The sequence below is a fragment of the Mustela nivalis genome (genome assembly GCF_964662115.1).
Source record: "Mustela nivalis genome assembly, contig: HAP1_SCAFFOLD_2921, whole genome shotgun sequence".
NCBI classification, from domain to species: domain Eukaryota; kingdom Metazoa; phylum Chordata; class Mammalia; order Carnivora; family Mustelidae; genus Mustela; species Mustela nivalis.
This window is the reverse complement of record NW_028133744.1, coordinates 1-14,378: the sequence shown is the minus strand read 5'-3', so window position 1 is coordinate 14,378 and position 14,378 is coordinate 1. Positions and strand designations below refer to the sequence as shown.

Here is a 14,378-nt window from a genome sequence, read left to right as displayed (position 1 = left end):
TTGGAATTAATTTCATTGAGTGAACTTTAATATCAGAAGTAAGCTACTATAACTTTTCAGTTTGATTTTGTCTCTGGTAAAAGGACATTTTCCGACTATTGGTGTATTCTTGGTAAGAGACAATGAAATGTTCTTTACCTTTTAAAATAATGTACCCTGAAAGCAAAGATTTTGTGTTTTTTTAAATCAAAATAATTCCCTGTGCCTCATTATTTTTATAATTAAGTTTTTTATTACTTATGTAAGTCTAGTCCTTTTGATATAAAAATGGCTAAGTTTTGATGAGCACTGTGTAAGCTTCTGTATTTGCCTGTGAAGTCTTTATAGTGTTGGTTAAATAGGTAACTAAGTATTAGCTCATGGTAAACTATGATCCTATTTAGTCAACTGTCCAAAACCTTTCGATATTTTTGACAAACTTCCCAAAATCAAATTCTAAATGAAGTTTCTGACCCAGAAGAAATTCTAAGATACTAAACATGATCCCTGGAATATCTCAAAAGTTACTAACCTAATTAGGTTGATTTAGTTCATTAAGTTACATGAGAAATATTACAAAAAATGTGATGCTAAACTTATTTGATTATATTTTTGTAGATAAAAGTATCAATTTAAGTGTTCTGGAATTTGCATGAAATTCCTAAAAATCTGACTTGTCCTGGTATAATGTTATCACTTACAGTTCTAGTTATTATCCTGAAGTACATATACCACAGAAATAACAACATTTCCTTGCCAATTGCATTGTAATGAACTCTCAGCAGATGGTTAACCATGGCCATTTTTAATTCTGTCATTTTACACAGTTCTTGTTTTACTCTGAAATTTTAATGGTTTGTTTGTTGGTTTTTAAAGAAAGAGGGACCACAAGCTTATGGAAAGGGGGAGGGGTAGAGGAAGAGGGAGAGAGAATCTTAAGGGAGGCTCCATGCCCAGTGAAGAACCTGATGTCTTGACCGTGAGATCATGACCTAAGCTGAAATCAAGAGTGAACATACATACACACACAAAAGAGTTGAAAACATAGCTAACTGAGCCATCCAGGTGCCCCTACTCTTAAACTTTAGCAGTAATATTTGGAAAATGCTTCATCTCCAAGAAGACTCATGGAAAATATTCTAAAATACCCATTTCTTATAACTTTAAGATCATAAAACTGAACTGGGTAAGTTTTTCCAGAACTAATAGAAAAACTGATTCTAGCAGAATTAAAAATTAGTAACATGGGACTTAATGAACTGATGAGAATGATTATAATTTTTGTGACTTTGTTTTATCATTAATGTTTTTAATGTTTTATTCTTCTAGATTTAAGAAAACCTCTTCTCTTAAACTAACAATGACTTACAACAGTTTGGTAAAATGTGCCTTTTGTAAACAGATGGAAACATTTATCTTTTTCTCCCTAGGTAATCCCTCCAGAATTTGGAAACTCTTAGTAAATATTTTTATATTTTCATGGAAATCTTTTTTTTTTTGGCATAAGTTCAGCAAGAATCTGTTCTCTTGTAACATGACAGAATTGGGAATATTGGGTATATTACCAAGGTTTTGACTGGCATGTCCTATCTTAGAGAAGCTTGCATAGACTCAGATTATGACCAGACAGCTTTTAGGAACTAAGATGACTTTATGGAACCAATAAAACTTTTTAGGAAAACAGCCTGGTACCCCAGCAGCTTTTCCTGGTAAGGAAGGTCACTTCTTGGCAGGTGAAGAAACCTCAGGACATTTTGGGGACCTCAAGAAGAGAGAAATTTACCCAAATCTACAGCTATTGCAGGCAAGTCTGGTGGCAAATCATTGGACTGGCATCTTGGTCTTGAGAAGCTTTGAAATTTCAATCTGAAACCCCTTATGAAAAATTCCAGTAAAGCAGATTTAAGAAGAGCTATATGGTCAACCACTATTCTTTGCTGGACTTATGTAAATAACCATGCCAAGTTTATTGAAATTGGGCTTATTTTGGTTACCTTTAGTGGAAATTAGGGTGATTTGAAAGAGCTTAATTATATTTCAATAACCTACCTTTGTGGATATTAGATTCTAGTTCTTATTGTCTCAAGGGTTTGTTGTTTGTCTATAATCTATACTGAACCCTGAATTCTTCTGGTTTCCTCAAATATTTGGCTATGACTCTCCAAACTAATGTTTATACTTTTGACTTGGAATCACTGAAAGGAAAGGAAAGCTGCCTTTCCTCCATAAGTCCTGCAAACTAAAGCTAGGTCACTTGATACAAACATCAAAGCAACCACCACAAAAGCTCGTGTTTTGATAATCTTCATGCCTGTTGCTGTGTGGGCAACTAAACAACCAATGACATCATCAGACTTATTTAAACTGCAGAAGATGCTTCAGCTCCTCTGCCTAGAAATGTCTTCCTTCTATTGTCTGACCTCAGACTCAGACTGGGTTTATAGTCTTATAGTCTGCTCTAATCATTAACTTTTGTTTTAATTTTGCTTCGAAAGGAATGCGTTTTTAAATGACTGATTTTTCACACAAAATAGGTCTAACTGTGGGAGCCCACCGGTAAGACCAACCTCCTAAAATAATACACAACTGTTTAACTAAACTGACCTATCCTCAGAACAGAGACTGATTCCTTGAGATCCAGAGCAATCTATCAGCTTAGCTTCTGGCCTGTGAAACTTCTCCGGGAAGTTTCAAAGGTGGGATTACAGGGGCAGAGTTTGCCACCCCAAAATATGTCTGTTGGGCATAAGAATTACCTTTAAGAAACTGCAAACACAGAACAAGTTCTGGAAATCAAGTAGACATTACTTTTTTGTAAGAGACAGTTACATGCATACGTTGTTGTCTCCACTTGGAGGTGTGCTGCCGTCCTTGTGCCAGGAAGAAACGGACGACTCTAAGTTTCTAAAAATTTTTGTCATGAAGAAGACAATGACTTAAATATGCATAATAATCTTCCCCCTTATTTACTGTACTTTTCCTGATAACCTCCCATAACTGAATCACTGACCCCACCTTCTTTTGTCTTCATCTGAAAACTGTATTTAAGGAGAAGGTTTTGGCCATTTGGAGGACTTACTCAGTTTTCTTGGGTCTCTCCCACGTAGGAAGAAGGTACGCATGTGATTGAACTTCTCTTTGTTTTCCTCCTGTTAATCTGTCTTATATCAATTTCATTATTAAACCAGTCAAGGAACCTCAAAGGGAAGAAAGGAAAACTCTTCGACCCCTACACTATCTAGGGATATCCCAAATCTAAAACAGTTCTCTTTGGGGGTTTAAAAACAAAACAACAAAAAAACAAACCAAAAAACTTGGGAAAATACATGCCATTATAAAACAAGACAGAATTATGGAAAATTGTTCAAATTGTTAGCAATTCTGGCAACAGTAAACTTCCCACAAAAGATGTGTTCTGCTATCCATTTGCCTTTGTGGTTTTACCTATGTGCTTCAAGTATGTATACGACTGTATAGCCAGGGGTAAGGAAAAGAAGTGTTACAGATTTTTACTATTCCCATGTTGCTATTCACTAGGTGTTATATAACTTAGGGCTAGGAATTTACAGAGCTTTACCTTTAAAGAACTAATTTTTAACCACCATTCAATTAAAGTTAGTACAATGACTTTGCATAAATACATACATGAAATAATTAGTGAAGATGGTTCTTAATTTAAAGGATGTTAAACAGCTTGTAGACATCTGGTAACAAGCTGAAATGGGTCATTCAAAATTTATCTAACTAAATTAAGGGGGAAAAATGTTTCTCCTCCCAGGTTGGCATGTCACAAGATAACTAAACCGACTTAGTAGGCTTGCCTGGGAATCCTTAGCTGTCAGTGGTGAATATGCAAAGGGCCAGCAAATTAAATCAACCTGCCAAACTGTCAATTTCAAGCCTCATGACTGCATGAAAATAGCATCACTGGAAGAAATCAAGCATTGCCTTCTTTTGGGTTTCCTGGCACCTATTCAAATACTCATGCAGTTGTGGCTAATTTTGCATGCAAATTTCAGTCAATAAGCTCAGAACAAGACCTCCCAAGATATTTCAAAGGATCTGACAGTATTTTTTCTGAATACCAAATCGACAGTAGTTGAAATTCAATCTCCATTTGCTGGTGCTTTACATATGCACAGTGTCCCCACCACAGAGCTAAGCTAATGAGAGCCTTACCTGCTCTCACTCACATCCTCCCAGCCGTCCTTGTTGAGGTTCTCAAACACACTGCTCATAACCTTGATGGAGTGATTGAGAACAGTGTGGTAACGACCCACAGAGCCCTTTTTCTTCCCGGCTTTCAACTTAACCTTGGTCGTTGTTGTCTTACAGTCATATTGTCCAGACCTCACTTCGGCGGCGGCCATCTCAGATTTAGCTTTGTCTGCTGATGCTGAATGCTGCAATTTCTCCACTGAATTCATCTGTTCTTCATTTTCATTTCTCAATCCATTAGCTTCAGCCACTTGTCTCCTTAGGGAAGTGACTTCTCTTTCCAGTTCACCGATTTTTACCTGAAGTTCAGCTTTATCTTTTTCTACTTCTTTACTCCCCCTTTGCAGCTGTTCTAGTTCTTTTTCTCTGCCCTCTGAATCTTCTTGTTGCTGTTTTAAGAGGGATTTCAGGAAGTCATTTTCTTTCATTAATTTTTTATTCCCTTCTTTTATTTTTCTTGACCCTTTCTCATAGGATTTTAGCCGATCTTCCAATTCAATAACCTAAACAGAAGAGTTTGATTTATTCTTTTAAAAGCCCCAAACCATAATCTGCTGTATATTTTTTTTATCATTTCTATTTTATGAAAGTAAAATTACACTTAGCACAAGGACAAAATAAATCTAAAGTACTTAATTTCTAAATAAATCTAAGGTGGTGTAGATAAATACATTACAAAATGCAATAATACATCTGTTGAATAAAGGACAGATGGTAAAAGAAGTTAAAATTCTACACAAAGTGATAGAGAACTAAGTATGCTAATAAACTGCAGAGTTTTCTGAGGTAAGTGCTTTGGCTATATAGTCTATTTATTGTGAGAAATATTTTTAGAGAAAAGCAACTTAGACAAAAAGTCTAAAAATAGATGCACAGTAAAACTTTAATAACATTTTTCTTCAATATCTAACAATCACGTGAAAAAAATGATTACCTATATAAAATATAATCTACCAGGGCTGCTTTATTCTAAATTAGAAAAATGTAATTTTAGTAGTCATGAGGTCCTTAATTTATATAATAAAGAAATATTTACTGAAAAAAAAGTCTAACAACTTAAAATTAAAATTATTCCAAGATGGCATTCACTTATTTCAATAAGCATTGTTCACACTGTAGGACACAGAAATGAAAACATACATTATTTTACCTTAAAAATTTTTAAAAACTATTTGGAAAAAAAGGCACTTGCAGAAATAAATCTGATAAAAGATAGGATCTAAGTGCCAGAAGTCTGGGCAAAAGGACAGAGCAATTAATTCTAAGCCATGAGTATGAAAATTTCAAGGGGGAGTTGATTTCAATTGAAATCTTGAAAAATAATCATTATTGTTTGTAAAGTACAGTTTACCATTTATAAGATGGTTTCATAAAGATGATCTCTCCTGATCATCTCAAAACCATGTGAAGTGGGTAGAGCCAATAATTATCTTCCCAGAGAAGAAAATAGACACTCTGAAAACTTAAGTAGTACAAAGAGGTAAACATTTCCTGCTTCAAAATGGGATTCAAATTTAAGATTTTGTGCCCCTCCCACTATTCTACAAGCCATATGGGAAAAGTTACCCAGATATGCATGGAGAGGAACAAAGAACTGGGGTCAAGCAAGAAACCTAAATGACTGGAACATCATATGGACTAATTTTTACTTTTAAAACAATTCTTCAAAAGATAAACATACTTGATGTACTGACAACCATTAACTTAAAATATTCCAGAAATCTACAAGATGAATCTTACTGGACTGAGTTATGGTGGTGAAAATATAAGTTGTTTCCTAGATATGATTTTCAGTCATTTCTGATTTATCTATCCTTCCACATCCCCTATTCTTCTTGTGAGGTCAGCCTCCTTCATTTAATTCAGTAAGCTTCACCAATAGGTTATCCGGATTCAGGACATGGATATTTCCCAAAACAAATATTAAGGATCTCATCTAATTTAAATTTGTGATTCCACAGTATGATATATTCACCTACTGTTAGACCTGTTTCTTTATAAGGCTTACTCTTGAGCCAGAAGAGAGGTATATGGAAGAGTTTATACCAGACTATTACAGACCTCTGTACTTCTGTAAGAGAAATTGTATTGGTCCTTTACAGTGCAAATACTTTATTGAAGAGCTGGATAATGTGACAAAAAGTAAGTGTTCAAGAACATATGAACTGTGGCTGAAAACCATTTACTTTTTCAAAATTATTCTATGCCAAATTTAATTCTCTATTTAATAAAAAATACTACAAAATAAGAAGTATCACTTTTTTATAAACTCTGCAGTTTCTTAGTAGTTTTAATAACTATAAACAATATACTTTTCATGTGTATATTTTTAAATATTTTAGCATGTTAGATTCCATGATGGAGTAAGCAGAGTAGACTGTATTTTTTTAAATCTATCTTGTGCAAATAAGAAATTACCTTTTTAAAAAAAGAATTGAATGTTGATATAAAAGTATTAAGGAACAGTGTGGTCTTGGGGAAATTAAATTTTGTTCTGGTTTTTATCTTACTTCCAGTTCAGGTTATCTTAACCTGGTAAAATATTTAACCTATTTTAAAGTTCCCTATTTGTGAAATGGGAATAGTAATATTTATCTTGCAGATTTTAAGTATTAAATATGATCACACACAATAGTTCCTGGTAGACAGCCAGGTCAAAACAGTTTATCACTACCATCACCATCATCATTATTGTCTCTATTATTATTAATCACAACAGATACTTAATAAAATTACTTTAGCTAAAATATAATTACTTGCACTAAATATTGCTGAATTAGCCAGTAAATCAACATGTTAAAAACAAATGGAACAAACATCTTGAATATGAGATTTCAATTCTGGATATTAGAATTATCTTTTTCTTTTGACTAAAATCCATTTATTTATTTATTTGTTTATTTATTTATTTATTTTAAGGAGTTTATTATTTATTTATTTATTTGTTTGACAGACAGAGATCACAAGAGGAGGGCGGAGGATGGGGGAGCAGGCTCCCTGCTGAGCAGACAGTCTGATGCAAGGCTGGATCCCAGGACCCTGGGATCATGACCTAAGCTGAAAGCAGATGCTTTAACCTACTGAGCCATGCAGGCACCCCTAAAATCCAATAAATTTGGATGCAACTCACGAAAATTTTATGTACCACTGGAAAAATATCTTTTTAAAGACTGTTACATTTAAAATGTTTAAGTCTGTTAACTGCCTAATGTGAATCCATGTTTAATCGTAAAAACTGCTCAAAATTATTTGCATTTAAGTTGAAAATGGAGGAAAAGTAATAAAACAGAGACACTACTATTTTTTTTTTTTTAAGATTTTATTTATTCGAGAGAGAGAGAGCAAGCCAGCACAGAGGAAGAATGACAGGGCTAAGTCACTGAGCAGACAGCCTGATTCAGGGCTCATTTCCAGGACCCTGGGATTATGACCTGAGCTAAAGGCAGATGCTCAATGTCTGAGTCACCCAGGTGCTCCCAGAGACACTACTTCTAAAAACTTGAGAAAAGGAAAGCCTATAACATATATTAAAACGTCATTCAAAGGGTGTCTGGGTGGCTCAGTGGGTTAAGCCTCTGCCTTGGGCTCAGGTCATGATCTCAGGGTAATGGGATCGAGCCCGGCATCGGGCTCTCTGCTCAGTGGGGACCCAGCTCCCCCCTACCCCCGCCTGCCTCTTTGCCTACTTGTAATCTCTCTCTCTGTCAAATAAATAAAAATAAAAGATCTTTAAGATGTCTTAAAAATTACTGTTAAACTGATGTTAAGCCTCCAGAAACAAAGAGCAAAATTTCAATATATATTTGAGAAAGAAAGTCAAGGGATTTTTTTAAAGGCATTTGGTTTGTCTGTAAGTCAACTCAAGTGCATACTTTTCCTCCAGTACTGATCATTTAAATAATTTACCAAAAAGATGGCCCCTTTCTAAACTGAAATAAAACACTTGGCTTTGCAAATTCACACCATTCATGCTGTAACAGTGTGAAATGTTAATATATTATTAGAAATAATTTTGTACGTTTTATTTCTACTATATAAACATTGTCTTCATGTTGTTGCTATCTTTTAAACCTATTTTGTATGAGTTTTACAATACATCCTTTTAAAATGAGGAAACCCAACTTCAAAAGGTTAAATTATGACTTGTACAACTGCATTAGGTTAATATTTTTTAAAGGTGACAAATTAGTGATAGTCCAATGCAAATAATTCCTCTTGGCTTTTCAGGACTATGGTAGTAGCCATTTATGGCAGCTGGAATGAAATAATGGATTTCTTTAGGGTTTCTACCCTAAGGAAATAGTAGGTAGTAGTATGGTATTATGTAGTCATAGAGAGAAAAATTATAGAAACCCCAGCAAACAAAAATGTCACTGTGAAACAAAGAAGATAAGCTAATGCGAACTGTTTGACATTCCAGCTGATAATGCATATATTATTTCAATTACTCATTTTGCCTTAAGATAAATGACTGTGAGTATTTCTTATTCTGTATGTTGTATTAAGCTGTTATGTGTTATTCAGTAATTATGAGATGACAGCCTTTGTTACCTGACATTGGGCAAGTGTTAGAAGTAGAAGAGATGACATCATCTGTTGTAAGTCACTAGATTTCCTATAAGTCAAGTCACAGATGCAAGAAATGTAAGTAGTCACATTAATATTTTTGTTTATATATGTTTATATATTTGTGTATTTCCAGCTTTATCTGAGTATCCAGCATAGCAAATGATAACCAGGCATAGAATAATCCTTAAAAAAAATTTTCTTTGTAACAATAATAATGAGTGCTAAAACGAAATCAAGTCAACTTAATGGGTCTTGTATTTACATATAAAAAATATGAATTAAGTATAAAATTATAAAGATAGATGTTAAGATTTTTAAAGAACATCTTATTATTAATTATAGGATGATATAAAGTGACTGCAGGGTTTATATGAGTAGTTCTGTTAAAACAGGGAGAGTGATCCTAAATTATATGGACATAAATTTCTATCTAAAATGAGATAAGTCATGTATATTTGTAACTTTAAAATTAAATTACAAACATATTATCATTTTACTTTGCTGAAGCTAAAACTATGCTCAGTTTTAATAGTTCAAATACTGCAAATCTATATGCTTTTTGAAGTATAACAGAGTCTCATTATGTCCCATTTTAAAATGAAACTGTTAATTTATAACTAATAAGCACATATAGTATAAATTTTTATAATTTCCATTGTCATGTCCTTCATTTCATCTCTGAAGATATTTTTAATCTATGTCAACAGAAGCACAAGTGTTTTCCACATTTATTTCACTAACATTGATTTTTTTTTAACCCATTTTGGCAAGCGAATGATTTTGAATTATGAATTTAAATTAAGGATTCACACAAGGTATAAGTTCATGAGACTTCGTTTTAAAATACAATCCTTTATGTTAAAATTCAGATTTAACTCCCTCAGCTCAATATCTTAAAGATTAGACTACCTTCTGCAATGTCTGCTCTGACATTTCTTTCCCATTCTTCTCTGGAGTACTCTTCTTGACCTCATCATCTTCACCGTATCTACAGAGTTGTTCTGCGAGAGAATAAATAATATATTATGGTACCTCATATACTGCTGAAAAACTGGCCTGTCGTTTTAAGGAAAAGGGTTCTAAGTTTCTCAATTATGAATAATCTAGTCTATTTTATTGCTGACTATTTGGCTGAGAACTAAATGGTGACCTTTTCCAAGATTTTCAATCACATAATTATGTACCTTTGTAGTGTCTTTTTTTTTCCCCAGTGTAAGATTTTCAAAGGTACAACAGATCTTCAGGTTAACAATGCTACACTTTTATTCCTATTTTCATTCTTTTGTAGACTATTCCCCCTTTGCCTTAAAAGCAAAATTCACTGCCTTCTTATCTATACAGTCACTACCAGTTTTGTTCTCTGGATCTTGTTCCCTGCCAGGAGGATCAGAGTGATTGCTGAACAAAGCAAACACTAACCGAATTAGGGTGGATTGAAACTGTAACAGCCCCTACCACCACCTTTTTTTCATGTAAAAGATCATGCACCGGGCAGAGTAAACCATAAAAATCACACTTCCAGAAAAACTGTCACTTTACAACACATAGAAACCCAGATAAGAGGTGAAATTATTTCTTTAAGTAATTCCTATACTGACCATGCCAGTGACTACCAAAACCTTTTCAACCGAGCAAAAATATACAAGCAACATATCAAAATTAAAGGGAAAAAAATCGTAAAATTTCAGTTAATACTAGCAAAATTTAAATACATTAGAAGTTATAAATAAATGTCTTCTAATCAAATAATTATTGTGACAAATTTAGTATTTTCTTACTGAATTAGTTTTAGGATACAGCATTTCTTAAGGAATCAAAAGAAGGGCAAAAAAGAATACATAAAGCTAAAAGGATACATATCTGTGTTAGACTGAGGTGATTTTGCTTTAAAGTATGCTTGGCTGCTGTAGGTCAGTGTAAAACTTTGATTTATCAACAAAGGAAAAAGAAAACAATATTATTCTCTGTAGAGTAGAAATCCTCTTGGTATAAACAGTGACTAACAAGTTTGTTAGAGTGAATTAGGCATTTCTTTTGTCTTTGAAACATGACATATCCAATTAAAACTTCTGCACTCATGAAATAAATAGAACACTATCCTAAGGATAATAAAAGCTAGAATAGGTAGAATTTGCCACCTGGGGAATATGTACCTTTACCTTGATAATAATCTATTGGTTCCCAAGTTTCTTTTTCTAGTCCCCTAACACCATGGTGCTGAATTCATTTACAACACTCTTTCAGCAATATAGAAATAATATGCAAATACAATTCAGCTGTTCAAGTCATTTAAATATCTACTATAGTTCTAAGTGAAATATTTACTCTTAAAAATAAGAAACTATTTCTATGCTCAAAGAGCATAGGATACTAAAAATAGCAAAATAACTCCAATAAAATAAATGCTGAAGACTGATTTAAAAATGGATTTGATTGTTGTTTTGTGTTGCTGGGTGTATGCAAAAGTCCACTGGTGGATGGGTTGACCATGCTCACTTGTGATTTTCTTTTGAAAACTTTAGTTTCTTACCTTCACAGGTTTTCAAAGAATACTCAAGTAGCTAGGCTCAAGTGATGGAGGGCAGCAAGAAACAGGACCGCCCCTTGATTCTCCTCCCATTCAAGATTTATTTTTAATGTTTTAGTTTTAAATGCCTTACTTTTATTTTTACTATAAAAATTCATTCTGATTTATATTCCTTCCCAGGAGGTTCTTCCTCTTTCTTTTAATTTCTTTTAAGTTCTTAAAATCTTTTAAGTTCTTCCTCCACTTTCTTTTAACATTGCTTATTTATAATAGTTTACACTTATCTTTCCTTCTCTGTTTTTCTTTTCTCTTAATTCTCTTAAATTACCTGAGCAAATTTAATTCTTCTGCAACCTTTTCCCCTCCTGGTAGATTCTTCTAGCTATTTTCTCAAGTTATTTTTAAAAATCTTTTCTCATTATGAGGAGTTATAGGAAATCCCACTCTAAAATATGCCGCTGCAGTATTTTGAGCTGTAGGTACTCGAAAAACAGCAAATGCTTTTGGTTTATGCTCTGATATCACACTATGGTAGATTATTAGTCAGCAAATCCTTACTCCACTCTCCTCTGCCTTCATGGGTGGAGTACAGATTCCCACTCCACTGATGCTGAGCTTGGCCGTATGAGATGCTTTGACCAAAGGAATGTGGGTATACGTAAGAGTGTTATAAACCTAGAACTTAGGTATTTCCTCTCTCCCCATGGAAATTTCCAGTATCTGCTTTGAAAAGAATATGCCCACATAGTCACTGGGCCTGAGACATGGTGGACTTAAGTGAGCCCAACATGCTCCAGACAATCACAGAAATGCAGCCTGAAGCACATCTGCGCCAGCTGATCCACAGAAACCATCAGCAAAAATATAACGTATATTATCGCAAGTCATTGAGATTTTGTGGTTCTTTATACAATAGCTAAAGCTGTCAGGTACAGAAATTGGTAATGATAACTGAGCACTGCTATAATAAAAACCTAAATGATGTGGCATTGATTTGGGGGCTGGGTGGTTGGTGCCAAAGAATGTTCCAGGAGCTGTGAAAATGTCGACCTGTGTTACACAGTGGCAAACATTTGGCAAACTCCCATCTGACATAACATGGAAGACAATAAATGTAGCTGATAAATTTGTAACAATGAGTGAGGAAGTTCCAGGGTCGAATGGGGTGATTGTTACTGGCTGCATTTGACTAGGTTCTAGAGGAAAGAACTGAGCTCAGAAAGGAGCAGCCACAGGCATAGAGAGAAGTACATACGTTCCAGTACTTTCAGGGTTGGAAATGAAAGTGTTTCTCACCATATCAAAGGAGATAACACAGACACACTGGCAGGAAAGGCCAAATCCAAGATATTGACATTAAGCCTCTATGTGTGACTGTCATGCCTGTTCCTAACAATCTCTGAAAGTAATAATGTGACGCTTAGTAGATACTTGCAGCTGGACAACAGGACTTCCAGAAAATTTATGGGTGAGGGCCTAGTCTGAAATATGCCCCCAACCCACCACAGAAACTCATACAGATAAAGACATATGAATTGTTGCTAGCTGTATTTAATAAAATGACTTATTTTAGCCAAAGAATGTGGATAGAAGTTACGATATGTCAGTTTCAAATCTAGGCTTAAGAAGTTCTGTATGTTCATACTTGTCCCTTTGTAGCCCAGAATAGACACGTGGAGCAGAGTAAATTCTACCTGCAGCCTGAGAAAGAGCTGGATTAGATGATCCACAGCAAGGAGAACTGCTTCCGCCAATCCACACACCCACATACAAAAAGGAAAAAAAAAAAAACAAAAACAGGCTTGCTGTTGTTTGTGAGTGCGTTTTCCCAACAGGCCTTCAGTTTTCAATGAAGAACACCATGAACAGCGTTTTTACGAACATACTCATGCAAGGATTCCTGCTCCAAACCTCATCTTTTAACTGATTTTCAGGCCTGACCATAGGTATTATATGCTTTACCTGGTATGCCCCATGATGGAAGTTGACTTCCCCAACCGGACCTGGTACACAGCTAATGGACTATGGTCCCTGAAGGGAGTTACATCAGAAAATTAGTAATTACAGCTAAAACTAAATCGCAAGTGTAAGTTCTGTAAATGAGGCTCTTTCAGTGGGTAGTTTCAGAGATCCTCTGCGGCACAGACTGAAGGACAGTGGTGTTTCCCAGCCTTTACCTGCTAAAACATAACGTCTTCAAACAAATGAAACTTGCGTGATGTCAACATGATGACTTCAGTGTGGTCAAGGGCACGGACTATAAGAAGTGGACAGTAAGAAGTGCACTTGCTTTTTCTTTCAACATAGACATCTTGTCCCACATCCTCTACGGATAGACTTTCAGGTGTTGTTGTTTGCCAAGACGATGCAAACGTTTCATGTTATGATTTGGGTACACGTTCAGTGTAGAATTTATGTAAACACACATCAGGGGCTGTAACTTAGCTGGGGAAGGCAGCCATGAGTCGTATTTTACCGATTTCAGTTACTTCTGGGCTCAGGCGAGTTGCTAACCTACCGTGGCTCGGTATTTCTTGCCCAATACCTTTTCGAGCTTAGACACTTAAGATCTGTGTGTGAGCACCCGAGAGCCGCACCTGTGAGCGGGTTCGGATCCGTGACTGAGCAGGTGTGTGTTAAGCTGTGTGGGCAGGTTCATGCGCTGGTCACCTTGACTTGACACGAGGGTTAGGCATATTCACGGGGGGCCTTCGTTTCTCGTGTCGTCCTAGGCTGGGGCCCGGTCCGCCTTCCCTCACCCCGGGGCCCCGCCCTTCCTCTTCTGCAGACAGGAGCAGTGAGAGGGCTGAGTACCTTGCACTTGGCAGTCACTCGGTCAATGTGCCTGGCTCCCAGGTGTCCAGGGACCAGCCACGTGGCCATTCCTCAGCCAGGCGGTCCACCGTGTTGGGTGAGGTCCTCCCCTCTGGACTTCAGGCCCTGGGGAAAAAATGGGCACAGCAGCACGGTGGGGTTTGGGCATGTCCTGGGCGCGGGTGTTTGAGACCAATGAATCTTTGCTCGTCTGTCTCGGTCCGGTGGCTGAGGAGCCCCCTCCTAACTTCAGGACCTGCCTCCATCTTGT

General features: G+C 35.7%; 1 protein-coding gene across 1 annotated transcript in view; it reads right to left on the bottom strand.

Moving 5' to 3' along the window:
* LOC309858614 (centlein-like) overlaps positions 1-14,176 on the bottom strand; it is a gene marked incomplete at both ends in the record, with an annotated part of 34,553 nt that extends 20,377 nt beyond the window's left edge. Inside the window, 3 exons of the mRNA XM_082751333.1 lie at positions 4,159-4,700; positions 9,676-9,767; positions 13,996-14,176. Of these exons, the coding sequence (XP_082607459.1) occupies positions 4,159-4,700; positions 9,676-9,767; positions 13,996-14,176 (815 nt within the window). The remainder of the gene's footprint in view (positions 1-4,158; positions 4,701-9,675; positions 9,768-13,995) is intronic.
* Positions 14,177-14,378: the final 202 nt, after the last annotated feature.